The sequence below is a fragment of the Arachis ipaensis genome, chromosome B07 (genome assembly GCF_000816755.2).
Source record: "Arachis ipaensis cultivar K30076 chromosome B07, Araip1.1, whole genome shotgun sequence".
NCBI lineage: Eukaryota > Viridiplantae > Streptophyta > Magnoliopsida > Fabales > Fabaceae > Arachis > Arachis ipaensis.
This window is the reverse complement of record NC_029791.2, coordinates 24,902,037-24,922,221: the sequence shown is the minus strand read 5'-3', so window position 1 is coordinate 24,922,221 and position 20,185 is coordinate 24,902,037. Positions and strand designations below refer to the sequence as shown.

The window sequence follows — 20,185 nt, the reverse complement described above, 5'->3', positions numbered from 1 at the left end:
CTTTGTGGCATAAAGAGTAAGAGGAAGATGGTCAGCGGTAAGAATTGTCCTGCAAGGTTCATTATGGTTGGAAGCTCAAAGTTTAAATGCAAGGGTTGGTGTAGAGCTCAATTGAATGGGTCTAGGAAGCTGTTTGGTAGCTGCAGTGAGAATTCAAATTACTTATCACCCGGCTGGAAAAATATAAATCCCAACAAAAATGGGTGTAAAAGCAAGGTTTGGGATCCTGGAATATGCTCTGACATTTGTCATCCCGGGAGCCTAAGAATCTGTTTGAAGCTTCTTAAGGGCTTTACATGCCTAGTTTGGGACCCCGGAGGTTACTGGAAGTACAAACACTGGTGGGGATTCCTGGATGAATACAAGCATAAGCCACCATAACAGGGAGCTCACCAAATGTCCAACTTAAGGACTCTAACTAAAAGTGCTAGGTGGGAGACAACCCACCATGGTATGATCGTTCCTTTTTCATTTTTATTTAGTTTTATTTGTTTTCGAGTTTTATTTTATTTTATTATATTGAACCTGGAGTTTTGCATCACATTCATATTAACACTGCATTCTGCATTTTTTTTCAGATTATAAAAAAAAAAGCACGCACGCGACGCGGCAGCGTCGCTGACGTGTCCGCGTCACCAGTGCAATGGAAAGAAAAGAAAACGATCAGAAAGTCACGCGAGAGCGTGGCTGGAGGTGCGCCTTTAGCATGATTTGACCCCATGCGACCGCGTCGCTGACGCGTCCGCGTCAAGTGGGAACATTGTCCTCCCACACGACCGCGTCACCTGGAAATCGACGTAAGAAAGGGTGCACGACCGAAAGTTGTGCAAGAGTGGTGCTGGACTGGTGCTAAACGCACAAGCCCTACGACGCGACCGCGTGACCGACGCGATCGCGTCATATCCCAATATTGGCCACTTACACGATCGCATGACCCATGCGATCGCGTCACCCAGATTTTTGGCACTATGCATTTAAACAGAGAGTTGTGCGAACATGAGGCTGCACTCGCGCCAATCGCACAAATCAGGCCACGCGATCGCGTGACCCAGGCGTCTGCGTCACCTGACCTTATCGCGCACCACGCGACCGCGTCACTCACGCGTCCGCGTCACCTGCGCCGCACAGCTTATCCAGATCAGTGCCACATATTTTATCTTTTCTTTTCTTATCTTAATTTCTTCTATCTTTTCTTCTTTCCTCTTTCTTTCTTACTTTATCTCTTTCACTCCTCATTCTTTTTCACCTTCATTCAATTTTACTTAATTTATTTGCATATTTCATTCATTGTATTTTAATTTTGTGCATATTTTTCTTTTCTTTTTCTAAATTCATTATTTTACCTTTGGTGTTGATTTTCTTATTTAACTGTTGCATCTTCTCTTGAATTATTTTGGGTGCTTCATGACTTGTTTTATTCTGATTGGGTAATATTATTTAAATCAATGCTAATTTTTATATTACTGATATTCCTTTTGCATTGACATGAACTTACATTGTCTTTCATTACCCACTCTCTTCCCCATTGTTGCAAATTTTGCACCACTGGTATGCCATGGCTTCTATTGTTTTCTCACGTACATGTTGAAGCTTCCATGTAAATGAGACCCTTATCATTTGGCATTAACCCACCCATACTTCATTTATTTTCTTATCTTTATTTTTGGGTTACTTTTCTTCCCTTTTTCTTTCAGGATGGCCACCCGGAAGGGAATCGGAAGATGTTACATGGGAAAACAAGACAAGTCCATCCGCACAATCTTTGGAGAAAAGCATCAGTTGGAACAACCCGTCCACCTGCACATCTCAGCATGCACCGAGGACGGTGCAATCTTTAAGTGTGGGGAGGTCGATACCGATCTCCATGGGTTAGTTACTCTTCTATCTCAACACCAATAGTTTATTTTCCTTGTTAGTTGTTGCATTTGCATGTTTGATTGCATATTTATTTGATTTTGTGCATTTAGTTACTACTTGGTTAAAGTAATAAATTTCTTTTTAAGACCCTATTTTTGAAAAATTTCACTAATTTAAATTGAAAATTTTTTATGTTAAAACTTGTTTGAAGTTATATTTGGAACATAGTTTAAAAAGCTAAGAACACACAACCTGTGAGATTTTGAGCTTATTTACATGGTTACATTATTTAACCATAAATTTTTATTCTTGTGTGTTTTCTTCACTATGATTGCAACCTTTGCTTTGTTCCATTCTATATGTCCAATATTTAGTGTATTTACATGTTTGCATATGATTGAGGTCATTGTTTAATTTTAGCTCACTTATCCCAAATAAGCCTACCCTTTAAATCACCCTTGTCAGCCACTTTGAGCCTTTTAATCCCATTTGTTCTGTATTTTACCACATCACTAGCCTTAAGCAGAAAAACAAATTAAAAACCCCAATTGAATCTTTGGTTAGCTTAAGATAGAGATTGTGCATCAACTAAGTGTGGGAAAATTGTGGGAACATGGGTTAATAAGGGAATGTATCATGTTTCTAATTTATTTGAATATTGGGAATTTGGGAACCTACTCATGAAAAACCAAAATAGAAAAATAATAGAAAATTCATGTGCATTGATAAGTTATGTTTATTTCTCTACAAAAAAAAAAAAGAGAAAAATCCAAAAATATTCAATAAATAAGTAAATAAATAAGGGGACAAAATTACCCTAATGCTAAAGTTAATAAAAAGATCAATGCACATGTGATAAAAGTAAAGAAATATCAAAATTTTGGTACATGAGTATGGGAATCATATAAAAGTGGGAATTATGGGTAGCTAGGCATGATTCTAGAGTTATATAGAGTGTATGTATGTTAGGTGAGAGCTTGGTTAGTCAAAGATTCAATTTATAGCTCACTTAGCCATATATATACCTTTACCCTTACCTTAGCCCCATTACAACCTTGAAAAAGATCTCATGATGTTTGCAGTGGTACATTAAATAATGTTGATTGGTTAGGTGAAGAACAAAGTTTAGAAAGCATGATTAAGAGAAGAGTAGAGTGATTACCCTATACACTTGAGAGACTAGAGTGCATATACATTATCAGTGAGGGTTCAGTGCTTAATTCTATGTTCCCTGCTTTCATGAGCTATCTTCTTACAAGTTTACTTGTCTTTTATTACATGATTTGAATTAGTGAAATTTGAATTATTTTTGTCTTGGAGAACTTGTTCACTTTTAACCAAGTAGGTAGAAACATTTTGCATGTAGTTGCATTCATACAGATAGGTTGCATTTCATACATTCTATCATTCCTCTTCACTCCTTTATAGCTTCTCTTGAGCTTAGCATGAGGACATGCTAATGTTTAAGTGTGGGGAGGTTGATAAACCACTATTTTATGGTTTATCTTGTGCTCAATTGAGTGGTTTTTATCAACTCTTTACCCACTTATTCATACTATTTGCATGGTTTTACATTTGCCTTCCTAATTATGTGCTTTGATTGAAAACATACTTCTTTGGCCTTAAGTTCCCTATGTTTAATCCTCTCCTATTACCATTAGATGCCTTGATATGTGTGTTAAGTGTTTTTAGAGATTACAGGGCAGGAATGGCTTAGAGGATGGAAAGGAAGCATGCAAAAATGGAAGGAATACAAGAAGTTGAAGGAACTGCAAAGCTGTCAGCCTGACCTCTTCGCACTCAAACGGCTATAACTTTAGCTACAGAGGTCCAAATGATGCGGTTTCAGTTGTGTTAGAAAGCTAACATCCGGGGCTTCGATTTGATATATAATATGCCATAGTTGCTCTGACTCTAGGTGACGCGAATGCGTGCTCCACGCGGCCGCGTCGTAGTGACAAAAAATCAGCGTGTTTGAATTCGTACCCAGCGAATTCTGGGCTGTCTCTGACCCAGTTCTCGGCCCAAAAAACACAGATTAGAGGCTATAAAGTGGGAGAATGCATCCATTCATAAAGAAGCTCACAATACACAATTTTAGGATTTAGATAAGTTTTTAGAGAGAGAGGTTCTCTCCTCTCTCTTAGGATTAGGATTTTAAGATTTAGGATTATTACTTCTTCATCACAGGTTCAATGTTCCTTTTATTTATTTTTCTAATTTAATTTATGAACTCTTCCATGTTATATTTGATATCTTTATTAGTGCTAATTGAGGTATTTCAGTTTATTGTTGCTTTCTTTTATTTACATTATTGTTATTCCCATCTGAAGACATTTTTATTCCAGTAGATTTACTTTTCTCCTTTTGGTCTTGGTTAAGAAATCAGTAACTCAAGAGTTATCAAACTCAAACATGATTGATAATTGTTAACTTTGTTAATTGAATTGAACTTCAATAATCCCAATCTTTTCTTAGGAAATAAATAGGATCCGAAGATCAACCCAATTAATCCCTTGACCTTCCTTTATCTTAGTAAAGGTTAACAAAGTGGAATTAAGATTCAATTCTCATCATCATTGATAAGGATAACTAGGATAGGATCTCTAATTTCTCATACCTTGCCAAAAGTTTATTTTCAGTCATTTATTTATTTTACTTGCCATTTAAATTACTTGTTCTTCATTTACTTTAATTGCTGATTAAACTATTTACTCCTCATTCTCAAAACCCCTAATTTACAACCTTCATAACCAATAATAAGAACATACCTCCCTGCAATTCCTTGAGAAGACGACCCGAGGTTTAAATACTCGGTTGTCAATTTTAAAAGGGTTTGTTACTTGTGACAACCAAAATGTTTGTACGAAGGAATTTCTGTTGGTTTAGAGACTATATCTACAATGCGACTGTTTTTATAAAATTCTTTACTGGCAAAAATCCTAACGTCAGTTAACGACATCCTTCTTTACCTTGGCATTGATTATCACTTGTACTGTCCTCTTCCTTGCTTTAACCCTTGGCTTTACATGTTACTTTCCTTTTTCCTTTTCAGGATGGCCACCAAGAAGAGCAAAGAGAAAGCTGCTCCCAAACCACCGGCAAGAAGAGGAACAAAAAGAGCACTGGATACGGAACCATCCTCAACATCAGTCAAGCCATCCACAAAACGAGTCAAGCGGATCATCAAGGTCGATGAAACAGAGAAAGCCTTTCTAGCAAGGGACACTGCGCGGTTCACTAACCACTACTGTGAGCAGATGTTCCCCATCCTGGCTGAGCGGAACTACAACAATGAGCACCTACTCATCCTCCCTACCCACATTATTGAGTTTGTAGAGCCCCGCATTGAGTGTAGACAATGGAGATTCTTACGGAGACAGCCACGGTAGGTTAACCTCTCATGGGTAGTTGAATTCTACTCCAATTTTTACATGCCAACTCTGCAGTCTGTCTATGTCCGTCAGAAGCAAGTCCCTATCTCCGAAGGGGCCATTCAGCGAGCTTTAGATCTCCCCCTGCCCCAGAAGGATTGGACGCATACCAAGAAGCCTCTGTCAAGCGCCAGACATACCAATTCAACTTGGACGACGTCCTCAGAGTGATAGCACAACTTGGCAGCAGATGGATCTATGGATACCATCGATCCCAACCTAAGGGCATATTGGCTTCAGCACTTATTCTGGAGGCTCGAGTGTAGGCACATATTATGTTCCACTACATCTTTTCGAGCACTCATGAGTCCTCCTTCACTGCAGATATGACTGTTCTCTTCTGGTGTATCCTTACAGACCAGCCTCTCAACTTACCAAGACACCTCCAGCACGCCATGGGACATGTACAAATTGCGGGCAACCTACCCTTTTCCGCCTTGGTTTCAGATCTAGTCTCGGCAGCCGGAGTCTCCTATAGAGCTGGGGACACCAAGACCACACTTCTAGGGGATGATCAGATTGTCCCCAACGGGAAGTACATCAAACCCCAAGAAGCCACTACCAGCCAGATTGTAGACACGGCCGAAGATATTCCTTCTCCTTATGCATCACAAGCACCTTTAACAAATCAGATGCTCCTACAGATACTTCAGAGGTTGGACCGCTTTGACCGGAAAGTAAAGCAAAGAGAGCGCCGTAACAAGTGCCGATTTACATACCCCAAGGAGCTGATTGTTGGCAACCACCCACCTGAAGAGGAACCAGACACTCCGAACTCCACTTCACCTACTAGCACCGGGAGCCATGACAACCCCGACTGTGGAGATGCTGTTACCAGCCCCCCTTTGTTCCTGACTGATGGCACCGAGGATGGTGCCAATCTTTAAGTGTGGGGAGGTCGGTCAATACCTGACTTCCAGAGGTAATCTCTCTCTTAACACCAATATTTATTTTTTCTTTTGTTAGATAGAATAGATTGCATGATAATAATTGTTTGCATGTATGTTTGCTTGGTTAAAGTAATAAATTTCTTTTCAAGACTTTATTTTATAATATTTCACTAATTTAAAATTAAAACCTTTTTTTTAATAAACTTGTTTGAAGACTGTAAATTGGAACATGAATTATAACTAAGAACACACAACCTAATGAGATTTTTGAGCCTAATTATATGGTTACATTACTAACCATGATATTTTATTCTTGTGTGTTTTCTTCTCTATGATTGTAATTTTTATTTTGTTCCACTCTATATGTCTAATGTTTAATGTGTTTATATGCATGCATATGATTGAGGCCATCATTTGTTATTAACTCACTTATCCCAAATAGCCTACCCCTTCAAATACCTTTGCTAGCCACCTTGAGCCTTTTAATCCCCATTTATTCTATATTTTACCACATCACTAGTCTTAAGCGGAAAAACAAATTAATTACCCCAAATTGAATCTTTGGTTAGCTTAAGATAGAGATTGTGTATCAACTAAGTGTGGGAAAACTGTGGAAACATGGGTTAATAGGGAATGTGTTATGATAAAATATTAGGAATTTGGGTACCTACTCATGTGAGACCAGAAAAATTAAAAATCCATGTGCATTGATATGTTATGTCTATTTTTAAAAAAAAAATCCAAAAATATCCATTTAAATAAATAAATAAATAAATAAGGGGACAAAATTATCCCAATGTTAAGCTAATGAAAAAAATCAATGCATATGTGATACTAATTAAAAAAAAAGTTGATGCATGAGTATGAGATGCAAAAGTGGAAATTTTGGGTAGTTAGGCATACTTTTAGAGTTATATAGAGTATGTGTGTATAGGTGAGAGCCTAGGTTAGTCAAGGATTCAATTTATAGCTCACTTAGCCATATATATACCCTCACCTTTACCTTAGCCCCATTACAACCTTGAAAAGACCTGATGATATTTGCATTGGTACATTAAATATTTGTTGATTGGTTAGGTGAAGAACAAAGTTTAGAAAGCATGACTAGAGAAGACTAGAGTGGACTACCCTATACACTTAAGAGATTAGAGTGTACATACACTACCAGTGAGAGTTCAATGCTTAATTCTATGTTCCCTGCTTTCATGAGCTGTCTACTTACAAGTCTACTTTTCTTTACTATATGATTTTAATTAGTGATAATTGATTTATGTTTGTCTTGAAGAACTTATTTACTTTTAACCAAGTAGATAGAATCATCTTAGCATATAGTTGCATTCATAGGTTGCATTTCATGAGTCTTACTTTTCCCCATTTATTCTTTATATCTCCTTGAGCTTAGCATGAGGACATGCTAATGTTTAAGTGTGGGGAGTTTGATAAACCACTATTTCATGGTTTATCTTGTGCTCAATAGAGTGGTTTTTATCAAGTCTTTGCACACTTATTCATACTAATTGCATGGTTTTACATTTTCCTTCCTAATTCTGTGCTATGATTGAAAACATGCTTCTTTGGCCTTAAATCTGCTATGTTTAATCCTCTCTTATTACCATTCAATGCCTTGATATGTGTGTTAAGTGATTTCAAGGTTTATAGGGCAGGAATGGCTTAGAGGATGGAAATGAAGCATGCAAAACTGGAAGAAATACAAGAAACTGAAGGAATTGCTAAGCTGTCCAGCCTGACCTCCTTTTGCTAATTCGACCATAACTTGAGCTACAGAGGTCCAAATGAGGCGATTCTAGTTGCGTTGGAAAGCTAACATCCGGGGCTTCGAAATGGTATATAATTTGCAATAGTTGCCATGCTGTTAGGCGACATGCACGCGTGGATCATGCATATGTGTGACCTGGCGAAAGTTCAATCCACGCGTACGCGTGGGCGACGCGTACGCGTGACAGAGCGACGTGCTGGACGTATCAGAAATTGCTGGAGGTGATTTTTGGGCTGTTTTGACCCAGTTTTTGGCCCAGAAAACACATATTAGAGGCTATAGAGTGGGGGAATGCATCCATTCATTCAACACTTCTCATTATTCACAATTTAGGTTTTAGATGTAGTTTATAGAGAGAAAGAGAGGCTCTCTCCTCTCTCTAAGTTTTAGGATTTAGGATTTCTCTTAGTTTTAGGATGATTTCTTCTCAATTTCAGGTTCCATATTCCTTTAATTTAATTTCTCTTCTACTTTTATTTGTTCTAGCTTTCTAGTTTATTTATTTTCCCTTGTTGATTACTTTATGTTGACAATTTGGTTTATGAACTCCATGTTAGAATTGATTTTCTTATTTAATGCAATTTGAGGTATTTCATATTTATGATTTTAATTCAGCTTTTTACATTCTTAGCTTGAATTGATTAATTGGAGACACTTGAGTTATCAAATTCCTTTGTTGATTGATAATTGGAATTTGCAGGTTGATTTGGATTCCTCTAAAGCTAGTCTTTCCTTAGGAGTTGACTAGGACTTGAGGAATCAGATTGATTAGTCCACTTGACTTTCTTTTATTTAGTAAGAGGGTTAACTAAGTGGGAGTAATGAACAATTTTCATCACAATTTATAAGGATAACTAGGATAGGATGTCCAATTTTCATACCTTGCTAAGAGCTTTATTAGTTATTAATTTAATTCTTACAATTTACTTTTACTTGTTCCTTATTCAAAAACCCTAAAAAAATAATCTTCCATAACCAATAATAAATACACCTTCCTGCAATTCTTTGAGAGACGACCCAAGGTTTAAATATTTCGGTTATTAATTTTATTGGGTTTGCTTTAGTGACAAACAAGTTTTTGTACGAAATGATTCTTTGTTGGTTTAGAAACTATACTTTCAACGAGAATATATTTGTGAAATTCTTTACTAGTAAAAATTCATTCGTCAATAGCTAAAAGAAGAAATATAATTATCAGGTAGTAATAAGTAATAACTTTTGGTGAATAGAGAGTTTGCACTTACTAAGTTAGTGCTTTGTCTCATGTATCATGTGTTCTTTATTTTAGAGGTACAAAAATGTACAAAAATGTATCCTATATCCTGTGTTCTTTAAATTTGTTTTATTTTCAGGTACATATGTCTTTGTGTGTGTGCAACTAATAATCTACAATTCTACATGCATGCTTACTTGATGCCTTTCACAATTCCACCTGTTATTTCCTGGCTGTGCTAAATAATACTCATCCACATAAATCAATTTTCTAATTAAGGGTATCTTTCAGAATTTAATTAATTTTTTAAATTTTTGTTGTCTAATGTTTTTAAGACACTCATTATTAGTTGATTCTTAGTAATAATACAACTCTTTACACAGTAACAAGAAAGAAAGGGTGTGATTGTAATTGCAACTCTGAGAATTAGCTAGCACTATAAAAATCATATTAGTAGTAGCTAGCTGCAAGACACATTTCAAGTTGCATAGAGTCCATAATAATGGAGAAGAAAATGATAGCTTCTCTACAATTTTTTCGTGCTATCATGCTTGTGATGTTGCTCTTCTGCATGGCAAAGGTAAAGAGTATAGTACTAAGTAGTAGTGCTCTAAAACATTGATGAGCTGAGGAATCCAAATAAATAATCTTTAAGTTGCCCTTTTATTTATTTATTTTAATTTAATTTGCATGCATCAGGTGTCATGTGCTGATCCTGAAGCCAAGATCCATGACCATGTCACTGGCTCTGAGGTTTGTATGATATGTCATCCATCCCATGTTTAATTTGTGTTCTAATAAGTTTTAACTTCTAAATAATAAGGTACTTAATTGTTAATGTGTTCTAATAACAAATAATGCTTTAATTTTTTAGGTAGTGAAAGGACCCACTAGAAGGCTTTTACCATTTGTGGGTATGATATATATTCTTCTGTATATATTAGCTATGTTTAATTTAAGCAATATAGACTAACTTATTAGTAACTTAGTATCCCTTCATATTAGACTTTTGCTCTGCCTCTTTAGCCCATTCTGTCATTCCATATGCACACCACATATATACCACAAACAACATTTATTTTTCTCTTAATAATTTTATTTTTTAATTCAATTCCTATATTATTTTTTAATTCAATTCCTAACCAGAATTTTGTACCAAAGATATGATTATCCTTCCTATTTGCTTCTGCCACATTGCTTGTTTAAATTTTTAAATTCTGACTTGCATTTCTTGATCTCATTCCATTTTTTATAGGCTTTAAATATTTTCGATGTCTAAATCATTTGTGGATGTAACTCGAGACATGGTTTTAACGAAAAGGAATATATACATATGTGCATATTCTATAACTATTTCTCATACAAACTATATAAATCATCTAATAAAGTCCTTCATTGGCCCTGCTTCAGGCTCCTTTAATCTATGCACCTACTTCCTTTGAGTTTTCAGTTATTACTGATATCCTGTTCTTGATAATGTGCAATCACTAATCCTTATATAAATTCAATTATTCATTTATGAATGTATATGCTTGACTGTATATATTGGTATTCAGAGTTGTTGCTATTAATGGAAACAAAGTCATGGAACTGATCAGATAATTTTATTATTTTTATTGGGATTGTAGTTGAATGTGTGTTGGCAAATTCAGTTGCAATTGTAGTTTTGAATTGCAATTTTAAACCATTTTTAAGTGTTCTTCTTAAATTGAGCTTAATAGTTCATAGTACTGTATTAAGTTTTCTGATGTTGTTTCACATTGTAATATTTTTAATTTATTCTCTTTTAATTTTGCTGATCATTCATTTAGTATAAAGTTACTATGATTTTTTGAAAGAGCAAATGAGATGCCCTCTTTTAATATTCAAGTTATGATAATGCAGAAAAGGGAAGTTAAGTGCTGAATGTATATCTCTGTGGTCTGATCTCATTGCTTAGCTTTGAATTATGATTTATGCAATAAGCTAAATATTTCGAATAAGTTTGAAGTATGGCTATTAATTTTATTTTTTAAATGATAGAAAAAGTTTACAAAGAATAAATAAATAGTTAAGTCTTCTAGCTAAATATTTTAATATTTTTTTTGCAGAATGGATCTCAAACAGAAGATGAAAGTTATTGCCTGCTTGATTTTACATTTCGAATTAATGAATGACCTTATGGTTAAGTTGTTGATGATTTGCTATGTTTTGATTATATTGCAATTAAAAAAAAGAAAAGAAAATGGAATGATAGTTATAGTAGGCAAGTAATAAGAGATGTTAGTGTTGATATGATTATTTATTTTAGTGATCTAGCATGTATAGAAAACACAAGAATGGATAGATGTGCCTTTCATGCATTGTGTAACATGCTTAAAAGGGTTGGAAGGTTAGAACCAAGTAGGAATATGGGTGTGAAAGAAATGGTTGCCATGTTTTTACATATTATAGCACATGATGTCAAAATTAGAGTAATAAAGAGACAATTTGTGAGATCTGAAAAAATAATTAGTAGGTGGTTTAATGATGTATTGCTTGCTATTTTGAGATGTCATAATCTCTTACTGAAGAAACCTCAACCATTTAGCCAGGATAGAATGGATGAACGATGGAAATGGTTTAAGGTAATTTATTTTGCTAATGTTATTAAATCTCATATGGTTGGTGTTCTTTAGGATTGAGTTAATTGATCTTTGTTTTGGATTTTAGGATTGCCTAGGAGCCTTAGATGGTACTCATATCAAAGTCAATGTCCTTGAGGCTGATAAGCCTAGATATCGAAACAGAAAAGGTGACATAACAACCAATGTGCTTGGAGTGGTTGCTCCCGATATGCAATTTATCTACGTACTGGCGGGGTGGGAGGGTTCAGCTCCGGATTCTAGGGTATTGCGAGATGCACTATTTCGCAATGGGTTTAGTGTTTCCCAAGGTATTTTATTGAGACTTTAATATGTTATCAAAGTAACCATTTGATCTTTCATCAATTTTGTTCAATTGTGTATGTCACACTAGGTCATTATTACTTATGTGATGCTGGATACATGAATTGTGAAGGATTTTTGGCACCTTATAGAGGACAAAAATATCATTTGAGTGAGTTTAATCCACATAATCAACCTAGTACAGCCCAAGAACTTTTTAATATGAAACACTCACAAGCTTGAAATGTCATTGAAAGGCAATTTGGAGTATTGAAAGCAAGATGGAGAATTTTAAGGGGAAGGTCATTTTATCCTATTAAAACTCAAGGAAGAATTATAACTGCATGTTGCCTTTTGCATAATCACATTAGAAGAGTGATGGTTGTGGATCCTATTGATGAGATAGTAGATCAAAATATGCTTGGAGTAGATGGGGGGACGATCCACCATATTGAGACGAGCGATGCTTGGGGTAGATGGAGGGATCAACTTGTACAAGAAATGTGGAACCAATGGAGGAGAAGACATCATACACGATAATTGTGTTCATTTTTCTATGTATGAGGTTATCTATTGTAATATTGATTTTGTAATACCCTACTATACAGAGTCTTATGCTTAAGTCATAATTCAGAGATGGCAAGGTATTACGACCTCTAAAATAAAAATTTAGTACGTATAGTAGTATGAATGATTGATTATAACTAGGAGCCTTTATAGAAAAAGGGGTAAACAAAAAAAACGTAACTCGAAAGCGCAACACTCCGATCGATAACGTAACGAGCAAAGGATAAGCGAACGCGAGATAACATATATATAAAGAGTGTCAAAAATAGGAATATCAAGACTCAAAGTCCGGTTGCGAAGATAACCGGTCCGAGCATAGCAATATATACATATAATAAAATAAGGAAAACCCCAAAGGAAACCCAAAAGGACACAAATACAGAAATCTATTCTCCAAAATCCCCTCTAGAAGGAGTCATCACAGTTTGTATTATTTAATGGAGATAAAAGTATCTAAACAAGATATATAAATCACAATAGAGTCCCGAGAACAAAGGATCTTCGCTAATCCAGAAGTCTCCAGCATGCCTCAACGAGAAGCCTCGCGTCCTGCATCTGAAAACCACAAAATCCGCATGGGTGAGAACCAGAGGTCCCCAGTACGGTAACAGCTTCCACATATATAATACATAATAATAGAGGAAAGCCGAAGGCAATCCTAGAACTTCCTTCAGATAATATCAAAGCTTATAAACAAACTAAACCGTAAGTGGCAACTGACTAAAGATTCTTCAGTCTAACTAATACTTCCCTTTCCAATTCCTTCAGACTTCCCAACCACCAGCAGGAGTAATATATAGCAAACACAGTTATATATCAGACAAGAGATTTATAAATAGGAACAGATAAGGCATTTAGACAATTAGCAAGTAATATTCAGTCAAATAGGCAATCTCAAACAATTCATGTAGTATGCTTATGATGCATGCCTGTCCCTAGTGGCTGATGATATCATCTGTCGGTTATAGAGCCAACCCGACAAGTCCTGGTAGCTAACCATTGGACTGTCCCTCTGTCGCGCATCCCCAACTCACCGCCAATCTCCGCATCTCACATAATCATCTTTGATCCTCAATGATCATTCATTTTTCCCCTTGCTTCACTCGCAAGTTACCACATTCACTAGCCCTTTTTCTCATGCTAGGCATATCATAATGATTTAAGACATAAGTGGTGGGATCGGAGGCTTAGAAGTATGAAATTTGGCTTTTAAAACTCAAAAATCAACTTTGGGATGAAAACAGGGCCACGCGTACGCGCACTCTATGCGCACGCGTGGATGGCCTTAAAACTCATCAACGCGTGAGCGTCATACGCGCGAACGCGCGGGTTGAAAATTAGCCAAACGACGCGCACGCGTCAGCCACGCGTACGCGTGGGTACTCTTGCGCCCCAGGCACAAAACTGGCACAACTCTGGCACAACTCTCTGGAAAATGGCTGGACATTCGATGCAGCGCATCGACATGCTCGCGCACACCACGCGCACACGTGGATGGTGCTTTCTGGAAGAACGGCGCGCACGCGCCAAGTTCCCTTACACGCGGAGGGTTATTCTGCTACAAATTTTTCTAAGTTAAAAGCTGCAGAATTCACAGATTCAAACCCCAATCTTCCGACGGACATAACTTCCTCATTTTAAATCGTTTTTCACCCGTTCTTCGAACGGCATGGACATCCCGGATCCAATTTCATTTCTAAATAGATTTGGCACAAATCAGAGATCCGTAGTCCAAGTTATGTCCCGTCAAAGTATGCCCAAAACCATGTTTTCATATAAAACCACAAAGTGCCATTTTCAAAACAAGCCACTTTCAACTCTTTTCAAAATCAATCAAAACATGCCAATTTCAACCCTTCTCTTTGAAATCATTCAAAATGTACCAAAATTAACAACAAGCCATCCTCAACTCACATATTGATACTTTACCAAAATTTCCAAAACCACATCCAACCATTTTAACACTCCTCAATCAAATGGCTAAAGGACAACACAATATCATGTCATACATCCTTCCTCATCCCAATTTCCAATAATACCATTTCTAATCAACAATCACTATACATAATCAATATCATACTCACCATCAACATGGTACCACCCATCAATTCAACCTCAATCACCCATCAAGCATATATCACAACATGCATTTCTCATACATCACACAATCAAGGCATCAATATTCATAATCACATATATGAACAAATCATATATCTCAACCATTCAACAACACCAACAATTCAATGCCTATCTTAGGGCCTCTAGCCTAAGTATTTCCTACCACATTACATATTAGATACGGAGTACCAAAATTCTCGTCTCAATCTCCTCTATCACATTTAGCCATAAAAATAACATTTTTTGCTTTCTAGAATAAATTCTCATTTATGGGTTAATTAGCCGTTAATTAACCGGGTTTTACAGATTTTATTTTATTGATGTGTTTGTGTTCTTGTACAAGAATTATGCGTCTGTTTGTAACACCCTAACTACCAAAGCTCACGCTTCCGGCTGCGCAACTCTGATAGCTCGGACATTACGACGACACTTATACTATTTAATACTAAGATATGAGCCTGTTTGAAAATTTAAACCGTGACACCGCTCCCAAAAATACTTTCGTTCGCTAACGTACATCTATAAATACCATACAACTTACAACAACTCATAAAGAGTACATCCATATATATACATAAATATATATAAATAACTTTACAAGCATTAACCAATACAATTCCTATCCCTCTTACAGATTATATCAAGATAAAGGCGAGGGTACAATAAACCATAACTAAAACAATACAGAGCATCACAACAACAATTAAATAAGCTCTTCGTAACTTCTGCGCCCATATCCTGAAAGGGAAAAAATGTAGGGGGGTGAGAACATCATCCTCGAAAGGGTTCTCAGTAGAGGGTTTTTTGGGAATTACTGTAATAGGATACATGAAGATAAACCGTACCAGTGATTAATAACCGTCTTATGCCTCTTTTCAAAAACAACGGTTTACCATAAAAGAGGAATCGGAAATCTTTTCTGAAAGAGGAACAGTTCAATTCTCAAAAACTCAAGAGCCTTTCAAAACGGTTTATCTATGCTGAACCAAAATAGCTTTTCATACTTTATTCCAAATCAGAAACACAAAACGGAAATCAACCATCGGTTCATCTCATTCCAACCACGGCCCTAGGCCCAAACAATCCAACCATCAACCAATCACCACAATCCAACAGAGTCCCAGTAGCAAACACACATAGGAAGATGCAAGCACAAACAGTCCCAGTAGCAAACACACATAGGAAGATGCAAGCACAAACAAATAGTTATTACAAGTAGAACAATTAGCAATTAATCACATAGGCAAACCAAGTATAATATGCACACCCAAACAATGTCACATAGATGCATATGATGCATGCCTGTCCCTAGTGGCTGATGATATCATCTGTCGGTTACCAAGCCAACCCGACGTATCTGGTAGCTAACCCGGACACAGTCTCTCTGTTGCGCATTATTATCATTAGAGGGTATCTGCGCCCTGTCGCCATTAGAAGGTATCTGCGCCCTGTCACCATTAGAGGGTATCGGTGCCCTGTCACCCTTACAACCAGAGAGAAAACACAAGCATACTCGCATATAACATTCATCTCAGCCATCCGGCTTAAATTCACAATTCATTCAATTGCATACATGCATTTGTACTCAACCATGGATCACCATCCATCTCAGTCATCCGGCTCACGGTTCAATCCAGAACTAGCCAATTTATCAATAAATACAGCCCTTCGGCTTAAATTCATAATTCATAATCAGCCATACGGCCTATAACTCATTCGGCAATCCGCCATAAATCAATATTATACACAGTCATTCCGGCTCATAACAAAATGGCACCTCCACCATTCAACATCATCAAATTCATAAAACCGGCATTTAAGCCACAAATCACTTTTTCTCAAATCGCTTCACTTTGGTCTTGCAAGAATTCAGAATTCAAAGAGTACTTAAAACCTTTCTCAAAATATTTCAAAATGAAACTTGTCAATATACATTCAGGTTCTTTCAAGGTCATTGAAACTTCTTTAATTGAAACCCCCAAGTCAAATTCAAAGGCATAAACCCTTTTCACATCCAAACAGCTTTAAAACACAAGTTTCATCTAAATAACCTTCTCCTGAAAGAGATACAATGCCTTTCTTAAGAAGCAAGACTAAATCACAACTTCCTCTTTATTAATTCATTTTGAAAGCATGAATCATCCTTTTCTCGATAATTCTAATAAAATAGTAGAAGTCTTTAACTCATCATTTTCCAGACAACATTTCAATAAAGACTCGGATTTTATAAAAATTTCGGCAGCACCTCCCCTAAAACTTGGACTTTTGCCACCCGATTCGGGTCCCAACTAAACCATTTCCCATTCCTTTTCAACAGCTCAAAACCAGAAATTAATTCAAAAGCAAGCTAAATCCAACAATCACCTCAGTGGCATATCTCAAGGAAACCATTTCAAAATCAAATCAATATCAACCGATTTAACTCATTTCCAAAGCTTTAAAGAAATGGCTCAATAACAAATCATTTGTCCAACACCAAGTCAATTAAAGTAAACCAGGCTGAATTCAAAAGTGCATTTGACTTTTCACATTATCAAGATAATTAACTCAATTCAAATCAATCCTACAGATACAATCACTAATTACACCATATCCCACATCAGTACCCATATGTAATAATTCCAATAATAAACTGTAGTTTTCGAAAAGCGCCCCTACCTCAAAGCGCAAATTCCATAACTCAAACGCGTCACCGAGTCCTTTCCGCATCGACCCGAAATCAACAATCAAAATCCCAGCTACCAAAACCTCAGCTCCAAACCGTTTTCTCAGCAACCACAACGACTCTAATCACAATATATATAATAACCGAGATTAACTCTCATAACAACAAATGCTACAACTCCTCAACGTATAATAGAGCAGTAACTGGAGGGCTTTCAGATCGAAACGCTTACCGAACCGAAGGAACGGCTGAACCGAAACAACGGCGGTCTCCGAACCAGTTCGGCGACAACCCGGCAGTCAACCCCAAGCAGCAGCGACGATCTGAACCACACGCAGCAACGATGAAGTTCCAAGAAACTCAACCGAAGGGAAACTCAACTTAAAAGCCTTACCGGCAGTGGAGCTCGGTGGCGGCAGCGGCGTTCCCAGCGGTTGAGGCTCGGCCAGGAGCTCCGGCAGCGGTGGATCTGAACCCCGAGGCAGAGGCGGACAGCAACTCCGGTGGTCTTCTCTGGCGATAACACCAGCCACTCCGGGGACGGCGGCGGTGATACCCCAAAAGCACCGGCGCGGCTCACGCTGCTCCATAGCACAACAGCGCCTGGCCCTTCCCCCACCGCGAGCTCCCTACCCCTCGCTCTCCTTCGTGGCAGCTCTGGCGGCGGTGGCAGTAACACCGTTCTCTGTTCGGGAACCCTAAGGACGACGGCCCGCGACCACACCCTTCCTCGCGTAGCTCTCTGCCTCAACGTTTTTCTCTCCCTCTCCTCTTTGCGAATAGTGGCGGCACGACGACACGGCTCCTCCTGCGCGGCGATCTAGCGACGCGATGGCGATGGTGAAGCTTGACGCGTCAGCGCAGTTTTCCTCCCTCCCCTTGTCCTTTTCTCCTGGCGCGATGCAGACGGCGCAGTGGTAACGGGCTGAACGGTGGCAGCGGCGCATGGCTCACCCTTTCTTCTGAGCACAGCTCCGCCCCCTCTCCCTTGGATCCGTTTTTCCTTCGTTCCTTTTTCCCATTACTGCTGCGACTAATTTGAGGAAGGGGAAGGGTTCATGTCTCGGCTGTTGGGTCTGAGAAGAGAGCAAATTGGAGTGGGGTTTTCGGCGGCTGAAGGTTAGGGAAAAAGGGGGGTAAAAGTGTTGTGTGGAAAATTAGGGTTAGGGGCATTTTACTAATTTCATATAAGAGTAGGGATAATATAGTAATTGAAACCCAAATTAAATCCAACACTAGATGTATATAGAAAATATTATTTGCTCATCAATTTTTACAAATTACTTTCAATAAAATACCCAAATCAGATAATTAGAAATAATATAATGAATTTTCTCATTTTCTAAAATAGCAGTATTAATATTTAAAATATTACTTATCTAATCCAAATCATGTAAAACCCCTATTATTTCATGACTGCCAAATTTATAATCTAAACATAGAAAATAACCCAATAATTATAAAATTGGATAAAGATCATAACTCGTCTCAAATTCAATAAATCAAAACTTGCCTTAATTATCTTTAATAAAATAATTTCTGAAATTAAGGCTATAAATAACTATATGATTTGAGACTTGATCATAATAAGACTTTTCAAAAGTTCTGGGTCTTACATCATTGTAAGGCCCACATCGGTTGGAGAGGGGAACGAAGCATGTCTTATAAGGGTGTGGATACCTCTCCCTAGCATGACGCGTTTTGACGAGTGAGTGTGGGGGGCTTCGGCTAGCATCCCTATCGTCAAAGGCAAAACCGTGAGGCCTTGTGTGCCAAAGCGGACAATATCGTGCTAGCGGGTGGTCTAGGCTGTTACAGATGGTATCAGAGCCGGAAACCGGATCGATGTGCCAGCGAGGGCGCTGGACTCCCTTAGGGGGTGGATTGTAAGGCCCACATCGGTTGGAGAGGGGAACGAAGCATGCCTTATAAAGGTGTGGATACCTCTCCCTAGCATGACGCGTTTTGACGAGTGAGTGTGGGGGGCTTCGGCTAGCATCCCTATCGTCAAAGGCAAAACCGTGAGGCCTTGTGTGCCAAAGCGGACAATATCGTGCTAGCGGGTGGTCTGGGCTGTTACACTGTTAGTAATTTAACTTTTTGAGACTTCTTTGTAACTTTAATTTGGATAATAGTAAAGCTTTTTAATACATATGCGGTTAGAATCGTTGAGATTTGTTTTATATAAGTTCAATTATGGATTATGAGACGAATTATGAATTATGGAATTTTTGAAAATTTAGATACGTATTTTGTGTTAATTTTAATTAAACATATTTAATATTAGGGGTATTTTAGTAAATTTAAAAAATTTAGAGTCAATAATAATTTAACTAAAGATATTTGTTATTAGGGATATTTTAGTAAATTTAAAAAAATTTAAAATCAATAATACTTTTAATTAAAGATATTTGATATTAGGAGTTTTTTAGTAAATTTAAAAAAATTTAGAGTCAATAATAATTTAACTAAAGATATTTGTTATTAGGGTATTTTAGTAAATTTAAAAAAATTAGAATCAATAATAATTGAACCAAACAAAAACTAAAACATTCCTAGACATATTATTAATATTCCATAAATTTTATTTTTACAAACCAAATATAGGAATACTATATACTTGATAATATTATTCCAAAGATTAATTTTTATGCCTAGGAATATGATTCCTTAGAACTGAAAAAGTCATTAGTTGTTTTAATAGTCTAATCAGAATCCAATTGAAATTTAATTAGTTTAATTAAATATAAAATAAGAG

At 37.1% G+C, this 20,185-nt stretch overlaps 1 protein-coding gene and 1 long non-coding RNA gene across 2 annotated transcripts; one reads left to right on the top strand and one right to left on the bottom strand.

Annotated features, from left to right (window-relative positions):
* On the top strand, positions 11,404 to 12,320 carry LOC107606998 (protein ALP1-like). Its single transcript, XM_016308990.2, has 3 exons — positions 11,404 to 11,777; positions 11,863 to 12,085; positions 12,169 to 12,320. Exons 1-3 carry the CDS (start codon positions 11,445 to 11,447, stop codon positions 12,318 to 12,320), a joined length of 708 nt encoding a protein of 235 aa, XP_016164476.1. The 5' UTR covers positions 11,404 to 11,444.
* LOC110264527 lies at positions 15,444 to 17,750 on the bottom strand. The gene is made up of 3 exons (XR_002350708.1): positions 17,660 to 17,750; positions 17,421 to 17,548; positions 15,444 to 15,500 (listed from the first exon to the last, which is right to left on the bottom strand). It is a non-coding gene; the product is annotated as an uncharacterized LOC110264527 (long non-coding RNA).